This window comes from Oryza brachyantha, chromosome 4 (assembly GCF_000231095.2).
Source record: "Oryza brachyantha chromosome 4, ObraRS2, whole genome shotgun sequence".
NCBI lineage: Eukaryota > Viridiplantae > Streptophyta > Magnoliopsida > Poales > Poaceae > Oryza > Oryza brachyantha.
The window spans coordinates 16,832,934-16,843,804 of NC_023166.2; the positions used below are offsets into that span (position 1 = coordinate 16,832,934).

Sequence of the window (10,871 nt, forward strand, 5' to 3'; positions counted from 1 at the left end):
AATTATTAATTATTAAAAAATGAAATATACTAATATGATTTTTTAAAATAATTTTTCTATAAAATTTTTTTATAAAAAATATACCGTTTAGCAGTTCAGAAAACGTGTGTGCTAAAAATAAGAGAGATAAAAACTTATCCAGCTCCCGAACGCATCCTAATCCTATTAAACTATTCAAAGCGCAGCACCATATAGTCTTTCTGGGCTCCATTTCACTGTGCGGCATGACCCACTTACCAACCGAGAGCAAAACTGCAGGATGTCGCTGTATTTCAACCGCCTGTGAGTTGTGACGAATTAATGGGGTTTCTTCTTCTGCATCGAACGTTTAACCGCAGTTCTGTTGCTTTCCGAACGTTCGATCAGCGTTGGAGGCCGAGATTACGGAGTGGGGAAACTGTCGTGCTCTTGCATCCCCAGAGGGGATAACGTCCTGCTCATGCCTTTCCATAGCTCCCTAATCATTATCGTGTGATTAGTTGATTCGATAGCTATCAATAGGATGTCCAGTGTGCACCACGCTCGCACCAAAGCTCCATATAAATAGCTGACACCAGCACATCAAGTCATGCTACCGATGAGAAGAGCACAACATCACTTGCTCGATCAGACTAACACAGACACAGAGAGGGTGGGAGGAAGAAGATGAGTAGAGCTTGTAGAGGAGAGAGCAGTGGCGGTGGCCGGAGCTCTCTCGGCTACCTCTTCGAGCCGGACCCGGAGGATTTCGTTCCGGATCACTCGACTAAATCCATTCAGGAAACTAACAAAGCCCCCAAAATCAACATTGTCCTTGAGGACAAGATGGCCAGCAGCAACGAAGCAGATCAAGAACACCAGGCTACTCCTATGAAGAAAGAAGACTCCAATCCAATAGTATCTAACAGATCTGCTTCCAACATCTACCATACTAACCAATTAGGCAATAACTCTGGCCTTCTTATCACGGTGAGTACCTCTTGCTGATACGAGGAATAATTTGCTTCTAGACTTTAGCATATTTTATATCATGCATAAGCATGCTCTGAGGTAATTCTATTAAGTTTTTGCCTCGCATTTTGTTGAAGGACCGGCCGTCTACGAGAGTCCGTTGTGCACCTGGAGGGCCATCGTCGCTTGGATTTCTTTTTGGAGACGATTCTTAACTAACGTGCAAATCTACAAGACTATAACTGTGCTGTTATGACTACACCTATACTTTGGGGGAGATGCCGAATTTGGCTCCAAGTCCTTGGTTATGCCTTGGGGTGTACCTCTGTATCTTCAAATTAATGTTTACTTGTATTCCAAATGATACTTGCAGTTCAACAATACGGGAAAGGTGGTCTAGTTTATGTACGTTTGTAGCAAAGCTCTCGGTCATACGGTCTATATGTGAGTATGCATGCTAATTGCTTGCCTGTGTGGCTCTGTGTGTGGATGTGTTCGTGTATCTTTGTTTTGGCCTGTTACTATTGCATGGCTGTTTGGATTTTCGTTGTAAATTGTTGCTATCGAGAGCATATACTTATGATAGACTGGCTATACTTATGATAGAGGCACTAAATAGATTTCTGGGCCGCGCAAACAAATTTATGACCAAGAAAGCACGGTCCATCAGCCTGCTTTCGCGGCGCCACCACCCCCGGCGGTGCAGCGCCTTCCATTCGTTTCGATGGACGACCGTATCCCGCCGACGTGGACATATGTTTGTGCTGCCTACTTGTGGTCAATTTCCCAAATTAATGATCTTTGTGTACAACGTAAGCACCTATGCCGTGCGAAGCCAAGACGCAGACTCGCTGAGGCCAGAGGGAATGAAAGGATCACCATCAACGAGCGACTCTTCCTCCTGCAATCTGCACCATCAAGTTTGCCTCGGTTCAGCGTTTTTTCTCCCGCTTTTCTTCCGTTCTCCGTGGGCAATTTTCTGGCTTCTCTCCCGTGGCGGTGACTCGTTGATGCCTCACGGAATCGCAGACAGCATGCGTCCGCCCGATGGATGGACAGAACGGATAGCCGGGTGGGCGAGACCGCGAGTCGCGAGAGCTCGTTGCGGCCAAGAACGATGGCAGGGCGGGGGACGCAACCGCGTGTTCCTGCCCTTGGCCGCACAGTATCGGCATGCATGGTGCTCTCGATCCTTGTGATTTGTACTGTACTACCGTGTGTCGTTGGACGGTTCTCGCTGTCAAGTGTCCGGACTCAGGACCAGCTACTCCTGTTTTGCATGCAGCTTTGAGAGGTCCTTCAAAAATTGACCGCCTACAGGAGAGGCACAAATGAATAAGGCAAGTCTCTAACCTTGCAGCCGTTGGATCCAAATCCACCGGCAAAGCAGACCTCCCTCGGTCTCTCGCTGACATGCTCGCTTGTGAGGTGTGAGCCAACGAGAAACCGCAGTTGAACTGGAGTACCCCGCGGTGAACACGCGTTCCGCGGTAAACCACCCGGCGACTCGACGTCTCTTTTTAAGTACAACCATGCCGCGAGTCTCTCGATTCCACTCCGGAGTCCCTTCCCCTGTCGCACTCTCCCGCTCCGTCCCTGTCCACGAAAGCGCGCGTACGTGGCCGGGAGAACGTAACGCGACGGGCATGGCCACCGGTGTCTCCGGCGCCGTTATGACCAGGTTCCCCGTCAAGAACCCGCTCTTCGCGGCCGCCGTGCTGCGCCGCCGGTCGTGGCCCCCGCTGCCTGGCCGCGCCTTGCCATTCTCTCCGCTCGCGTGGACCCTGCGCCGCCGTGGGCTCGAGACCGTCACGTGCTTCGTGCCGCAGGACACGAAGAACCGGCAGGCGCCGGCTCCGGCCCCGCCGCCCACGCTGCCGGTGCCCGTGCCCTCGCTGGAGGAAGAGGCGGCGGCCGCGGCGGCGCGGCGCGTCGCGGAGAGGAAAGCGCGGAAGCTGTCCGAGAGGCGGACGTACCTGGTGGCGGCCGTCATGTCCAGCCTTGGCGTCACGTCCGCGGGCGTCGCCGCAGTGTACTACCGCTTCCATTGGCAACTGGAGGTACATGCCCTCTTTTGCTTCTGCTTCCATTATAGTATGCGGCGAAGACGTCGCCGTAATTTTCGCCGGGCAAGACATCGCCTGTAATTAAGTATATGCAAATGGTTCTTGACCATGATGGAAATCTGTGCGGCCGTGCAGGGCGGCGATGTGCCGATGACCGAGATGTTTGGCACGTTCGCGCTCTCCGTCGGCGCAGCGGTAAGCGGCGGGAACCCAGAAATCCCTCTCTGCTCGCCGATAACGTTCTTGATGTTAAAAATCTGCTTAATTTTGACGCTTGCCGGGGGTTTGCAGGTTGGGATGGAGTTCTGGGCGAGGTGGGCGCACCGTTCGCTGTGGCACGCCTCCCTGTGGCACATGCACGAGTCGCACCACCGGGCGCGCGAGGGGCCGTTCGAGCTCAACGACGTGTTCGCCATCACCAACGCAGTGCCGGCCATCTCCCTCCTCGCCTACGGCTTCTTCCACCGGGGCATCGTCCCCGGCCTCTGCTTCGGCGCGGTGAGCCGCCGTGAGCCGTGAGCCCCCGCAGGCCGCAGCCGCACCGCCAAGGGCGCCACGTTTCCACGTGTCTCACTGGCTGGCCGGGCCCGCTCGTCAGAGCCATCCGATTGGGATCTGACCTGCCACGCGTCCGTTTCTTACAGGGCCTCGGGATTACGCTCTTCGGCATGGCCTACATGTTCGTCCACGACGGCCTGGTTCACCGCCGCTTCCCCGTCGGCCCCATCGCGAACGTGCCCTACTTCCGGCGAGTGGCAGCGGCCCACAAGGTACGAGACCGCCAACTAGCATGCTCACCGCACAGCTACCACTAGTCCTGTTGCTACTAGCTAATTAATCCTGCTACTACTGGCTACTCGAGAGCGTATACTACTACCGACTTGGGCTGAAAACTTTCGCTGATTTTCTTTGTGTGGCTGTACGTGGCTCCGTGGCGGGCAGATACACCACACGGACAAGTTCGAGGGCGTACCGTATGGGCTGTTCCTGGGACCAAAGGTGAGTGAGTGGTGCCTGTACATTTGTCGACTTGTTGCCCGTGACCAGTACTACAGGACAAAGCGATCCCGGTTTCCTTGGTACCTGCCTTCTCGATCTCAACTCGCGTGTGGCGGTGATGAGTGCAGGAGCTGGAGGAGGTTGGGGGCCTGGAGGAGCTGGAGAAGGAGATCGTGAGAATCAACCGCAGCTTGTGATCTCGATGGCGGCAATTGCAGCTAGCAAGAATGCGGCTGTCGAGCTAGCAGAATTGCCCTTTGCCTTGCAAGATTTTTGTTCTTTTCTTGGCCGCTTCGTCGAGTTCATTGTCGGTACCGGAGAAGGGGACTCCAGAAGCAGAAGGGAGTACTCGACGATGCGGCAGCGGTGGATATCACAGTGCTTGCTTGATTGTGATCTTGGCTGCTGCTGAACATTGTATGGCCGGTATCTTGATTGTGGCTGATTATTCTTTGCATTCTTCGCTGCACCAAACGTTTTTTTGGTGGAGACGTTGCCCGTCCAGTCCCCTGTCCTGTAAGAAACACCACATTACTGTGTATAACACATGTAGAGAAGATTGTGAACCACTTGAATGAAACTAAAATAGGTTGTTGGCAATGATATGCGGAAAATCCAGAACTTTCACGGCTCTCTTGTTCACAGGTGCCCCCGCATATCGGCATATGCGAATGATTCTCTGTTGAATACTCGAGTCATCGTCACCTTGTGAGTTGTGTAGAGTTGCCCCCAGTCATTCCCCATGACTCCATCACTAGATTGTACAGGCTTATATGACAGCATAATTAGCAATTTCTATTTTGTGTTAAAAAACAGGCCTATTTTTGCTTATGCTTATAAGCTAAAATTTAAATTTTCAATATTAAATTTAGAGTAGATTTTAGAATTTTTTCATTGTAATTTATTTTTCACCATTAACTTTTATATATCTAGAAATACATATATATATATATAAAGTTTTATTAACAAATTATTTTTTATTTATAAAAATACCGTTTGCCTTTCATCACCCCCTCATTTTACACTCGTTTTTGGTGTACAACACTGATCTCGGTCAGATATGGTCGTTGATTAAGCAGCCATGGAGTGTTGGACGCGGAAGGTGGCATCATCTTACACGAGGTTCTCTTATATCCTTCAATCCTTAAGGAAGACTAACTACTGCTCCCTCTCCTTTTTGCGCGGTTGATTTTTAAAATTATGTTCGCTTATTTATTTTATTACAAGTCATACTTATAGTTTATTTAATTTAATAATAACTCAAAGTAGACGTAAAAATTAACTATATAAAATAACAAAGAGTACGAAGGGAGCATTATTTGATTCGACGTCAATCGGCTATGCAACTGCTACTGACCTCTCCACCGACTTCACGCATAGCACATTAGCACTACCAGCCGCTGGCTCTGATCCAGCTCGCCGTTTATCCCCATGTGTTCAACTCACCTCGTTCTCCTTGAGCGAAATAAGAGCATTTCCAAAGGACTCTTCAAATCTTACTCTCTAAATACCTATTTAGCAACTCTTCATTTTATTTGGCTACTCAATTTTGGTTTTTATTCTAATAATTCTTCCTTCTACACTCTATATTTTAAATATATGACACCTGTACCGCACATGTCATTCTCCTTTTCTCTCCCTCCCCACGATCTCTTTCTCCCATCTTTCCTTTTTTTTCTTTCCTTCTCTTTTCTTTCCTTTTCCTCCTCAGAGGCGGCAGATGGAGGCGGTGGCGGAGCCGGCGGCGTCCGGGCGCGGCGGTGCGGCGGCGTCCACGCGGGCGGAGGCGTCCGTTCCTGGGCGCGAGGAGGCAACAGGCGGCGCGACGCGACGGCGTCCCTGCGCGCGGAGGCAGCACGGCGTGGATGGCGCGGCCGGCGCGGCGACACGGGAATTGGAGCGCTGTCTCGCTCTCGCCGCCGGACACGGCCACGGCGGCACCGACTCGTCGCGGCGGAACTTGCGGGCGAAGGGGGCCTTGCTGGTGAGCATCCGGTCCTAGTCGCCAGCGATGAGGTAGTACGGGTGCTGCATGGGCGGGTTGTCCTAGAGATGAAGTGGATGTCGTGGTTGATGGTGGTGTTCTTGAAGGCGTCGGCGTTGCAGGCGATGGTGTGGTGCAGCGACCGGCTTCGTGCTCCTCCCGTGCTTGTCATGCGGGAATGGAGGAGATGGGCTGTGTGGGGCCTACTATTGGCCAGTGGCCAAATTTGGCCAGTGGCCAAATTTGGCCAGTGGAGGAAGGTTTTTGGCCAGTTGGATGGTATGGTCATTCAGTTGGAGAGGCTGTTGGAGCGTGTTTTTGACTGTAATGGTTAAAATTTAGTTTGGAGAGTGAGATGAGGCATCTGTTAGAGATGCTCTAACCATGGTACTACGGTAGCAGCCGCTCAAGCAATATCTCACTATCCCTGGTCCAAACTGCTGTGTTTTCACAAGGTTAGATGGTGCTAAGTGAAAGTGTTTTTTTACCGTCTGCCTTGAGTACCATATTCTGTTGGATACCTGCACTTGCTATATACATTCTAAAATGTAAGAATTCTATGGATAAATCTGAATAAGTGGTTATTTAGATTTATTCTTAAAATATATTATATTTACAGATGGAGTAATAAGAAGTACCTCGATATACTAATGTGCTTTTTTAAGTACATAAAATGTCTCTAAGTAAGAAGTTTGATAGACCATTGGTCCATTGTGAAACCAGGATAAAAAAACAATGGTTGGATGTGAAATTTACTCAATTTGCATAATATAAGCTTGTATTCGCGTAGTCATGTATATAGTCAAGTCATATGGGTGATTTACAATTTAATGTTTCTGGTATTAACTATTGTTTCTAAACAATTCTTCCGTATTGTTGTGTTTTCTTTTTAATTTCTTCTGCTTTTCACACCGACAGCTCAATTTTTATATATTGTGCTCACCCGAACTCAAATTCATGAGATTTGCTCTGGTCCAATAAAAAATATCTTATGGTACCAAATTATTTATGATCGTTAGATTTAACCGTGGACATCATATTCAGCTAAATTCAATGGTAAGAAATGATTTAGTATTTCGAGGTACTGGGTGGACCGGAGCAAATCTCTAAATTCATTCTTCCACAAAGCAATCCAACGAGAGATTTGCTAAGTGTTTCATTTACCTTCCATCCATTACCTGGCTTTGACAAAGGCTCTGCCGACTTAAAGCAGGTGACACGCGCGCACATCACTGATAAACCGCCTGAACGCTCCTCCCGCGCGCGTAGTATTTTATCATCTATAAGCTCGTGTGCCTGCGCCACTGCCTACGTCAAATCCACGAGCTGATGGGAGCGCGTGCGCCGATAGACAACCCGGCACGACGACACCTAGCTACGAGCAGGTGTTCAGTCGGTGAAATAACAATTTTTGCATTTCACATCAGACATTTGACCGGACGTCGAAAGTGGTTTTCAGATAAGAATAAGAAAACGAATTTCATGGTTGGTTTCACCGCGAGACGAATTTTTTGAGCCTAATTAATTCGGCATTAGCGTATATGGGTTACTGTAGCACTTATAGCTAATCATGTACTAATTAGGCTCAAAAGATTTGTCTCATGATTTCTCACATAACTGTGCAATTAGTTTTTGATTTATTTATGTTTAATACTTTATTTAGATGTCTAAAGAATCAATGTGATGTTTTTGGGTAAAAATTTGTGGAAACTAAACTGGGCCTAAACGCGCAGCAGCAGCACGCGCTGCATTATCGCTAAACAAAAAGTTAGTTTTCATTCCTTATAATATTTGTGGTCAGGAACCGAATGTGTGCGCGGCTCCCGTCAGCGAACAAAATGATAAGAGGCTTAATCATGGCGACAACGTTTCAAATGGCCACGCCACTTTCCTCATGATCTCTCGGATAGATTCTACCTCTCTGAAACTCCCCATCAAAACTGTTATGTTTACTATTGCAAATTTAACATTGATTTAAATTGTCAATGTAAAATTAAATAAAAAAATAAAAATGTCATTATAATGACACATAAGTAATATAAAAAATAATAACTTTGTAAAAGCACAGAAGTAAATGGAAATGCTAGGGAGAGGTATACCGTTCCGCTGTTCTTGTACGGTTCAAAGCTATCCAGTTGAAACGTTACAACCATACGTATATTTGTTTCATCTGTACAGACACACCATGCATACCACACGTATATTTTTTTTTCTCACCTACGACCTCCGTCTCAAAATAAACGAATTTCTGTGTTTTTATAGAATTTTTAACTCTCCATCTTATTTAAAAAATATTTATGATTAATATTTTTATTGTTACTATATGATAAAGCATGAATAGTACTTTACGTGCGAACTAATTTTTTTCAATTTTTAATAAATTTTTTAAATAAGACGGATGGTCAAGCATTCGAGCTAAAAAACCAGAAATACTTTTTTTTTTTGACATGGTAGTATATGCTAACCAATGCAACCTCTCTACCATCCATACCACTACTAGGTTATATCTATTCATACTATCCGTGGTGCATCTCGGACTGATTTGATTAGACAAGCATGCTGCTAGAGCCATATGACCATGTTTTATTTTTTTATAAGTTAAAGAAAAAATATTAGAATACATGATTGCTCATGTGTTGGGGATGGGACTTTTTTAAAGTATTATCAACCGCTTAAACCGTTATCTAGGTCGGATTTTTTTTCAATCTTTTATTATTTTTAGTCTTCTTTTTATTAGAATTGAGATATTTCTAGGTACCATTTATACTTTACATATCGTCCTCGTACCAAATTCAGAGTATCATCTTTGTTTGACGAGGGTTGCCGGCACCATCTTGATTTTTGTCATTACATATAGTATATCAATTGATACTACTATAATATCATATCTAATATCGATAAAGTATAATGTTTGATATACGGTAAAAATCATCCCGTTTAATAGCAGTCCTCAATAAAATTGCCGTGGGGATGGAGGACAACGGCTAATAATCTACTCGAATTTAAGTTCGGCCGGTAGATAGGTCCAGCCCAATCCCAATCTTAAGCTAGCAGGCTGGGTCCATTCAAATATAGGACGACGGCTATTACTCGATATACATTCTGGGCCGTCCACGGCCGCACGCGGCACGAACGTAAACTGGAGCCCATATTACCATATATGCTCAGGGAGGCAACGACGCTTCTAGCATCTCCTGCATTTGTTCCGGAAATTTCTGGAGATCTCGTCCATCTCCTGCAGCCTGCATCCTCGTTTCTCGACTGTAATTGAGGCATCCTCCGCAACTTTCATTCTGGGATTCAAGGTAAGATTTCGTTTCTCTCCCTCAATTCGGGTTGCGGTTGACATAGGCTACCCTGCAATCCTGCTTTCCCTGTGTCAAAGATACATGATTTCTCGCATGGATCGTAGCAGAGTAGCATACGTATGTTTTCGTATCGAGATTCCTTACCTCCTTCGCCGTCGTTCTTTGATTTCTTGTGAATGGGCAGGACATTGAGGCAGCAGGGTGAACGTGGGAATCAATTGTAGGAAATGGGGCTGTTCAAAGCTCCTTTTTTTTCTTTCCGTTTGTTTCGATAATAAATTGATTAACCACTTATGTTCGCCTATAAAATTGTAGTATTTTGCGCGATATATATAGGCCCAAAGTAAGTTTCTGGCTACAATCATGCAATCGTCTTTCGTTCTTTCTAATGATTTCTGTGCAAGCCCATAAAAGAAACTGTAGTTTGTATCGACAAAAGGAAGTTCTGAACACTTCTTATTAAACTAGTTTATTCTAGTACGCTTTTAGTACGTTGCTCTAGTAAACAAGTTTCTAGTTTATTATAGTTGAACATGGATCAGACCAATCAAAGATTGGAATAACTTGAGCGCAAGGAAATAAAGCTGCCAACTCAATCTGCAGCAAGCCACCAAAGTTCAGAGGGAAATCTGACTACATTCTTATCAAAGTTTCAGTAGCCTTGTTTGTCTTGTGATATTACATTAGCGTTCTTTATCAAGTAAAACACTGGTTCTTCTATACAGATACAGGTAGCGAATTAACATATCAATGAGAGGAGCCGCAAGGTTTGTGGTGGAAAATGCAACCAGGCAAATCAAACCTGTCAACGGACTGCCGAGTATGTTAATATGAGATTCAGTCCAGTTTACTTGGAGATTCAGTAATGAAGCTCAGTGTCTTAATTGCTTCCTCTTCTACTGCTGTCTGATTTCTAATATTGTCATACAGGGTTGATGACAATTACTCAGAAGCATGGGAGGGAAAATAACTCCGATGATTCGGTGCTCGCAAAGGATGAAAACACTGAGCCACTTGTTGCTTTTAGCAGGCCACCTCCTTTGCCACCAGTTCTTGGCCCCTTGATCATGCTCTCACTTTTCGATATGTCAAGCGGTAGTGATGAAGACAATAAATAAGCCGGTATGCTACCCATATGCATACATTTTGCTCTTTACTTTGCATCATAATGCCATGCTGATATTATTCACAGTGTTTTTTTTCCCAGGGAACTGAGTGAATTTGTGGTTTATCTCCGACCACATGCCGTCTCCGAAGACGTTGTACATACTAAGTTCTAGTAATAAACTACTAGAAAGATGAAAACGTGCGAGATGTAGCATAAGCTATGTACTGTCTAGTGGTTAAACCTGTAAGGATCAAGTAAGCTGCTGTCAAAACTTTGTTGGTAATGTTTAAGTACTTGCTGAGTGGACGACTTTCCAGGCTGCTGAATATTTGTTCAGTTAGGCTGATGTTTCAATTGCTTTGTTTTCTTCGTGTTATCTGTTCGCTTTTGGATCCAAGCTATACTACTTTGGAACAAGAGCGTGCCCCAATCCTTTCGCATATATTTATACTTATAAATCAAAATTCGAATTTTAA

At 45.8% G+C, this 10,871-nt stretch overlaps 1 protein-coding gene and 1 long non-coding RNA gene across 2 annotated transcripts; both read left to right on the forward strand.

Moving 5' to 3' along the window:
• Positions 1-581: 581 nt before the first annotated feature.
• Positions 582-1,514, forward strand: LOC121054239. Its single transcript, XR_005811669.1, has 2 exons — positions 582-948; positions 1,068-1,514. It is a non-coding gene; the product is annotated as an uncharacterized LOC121054239 (long non-coding RNA).
• Positions 1,515-2,477: 963 nt separating this feature from the next.
• LOC102710199 (beta-carotene hydroxylase 2, chloroplastic-like) lies at positions 2,478-4,600 on the forward strand. Its single transcript, XM_006652618.3, has 6 exons — positions 2,478-2,990; positions 3,132-3,191; positions 3,288-3,494; positions 3,641-3,766; positions 3,939-3,995; positions 4,124-4,600. The coding sequence occupies exons 1-6, from the start codon at positions 2,577-2,579 to the stop codon at positions 4,190-4,192; spliced, it is 933 nt and encodes a 310-aa protein (XP_006652681.2). The 5' UTR covers positions 2,478-2,576; the 3' UTR covers positions 4,193-4,600.
• Positions 4,601-10,871: the final 6,271 nt, after the last annotated feature.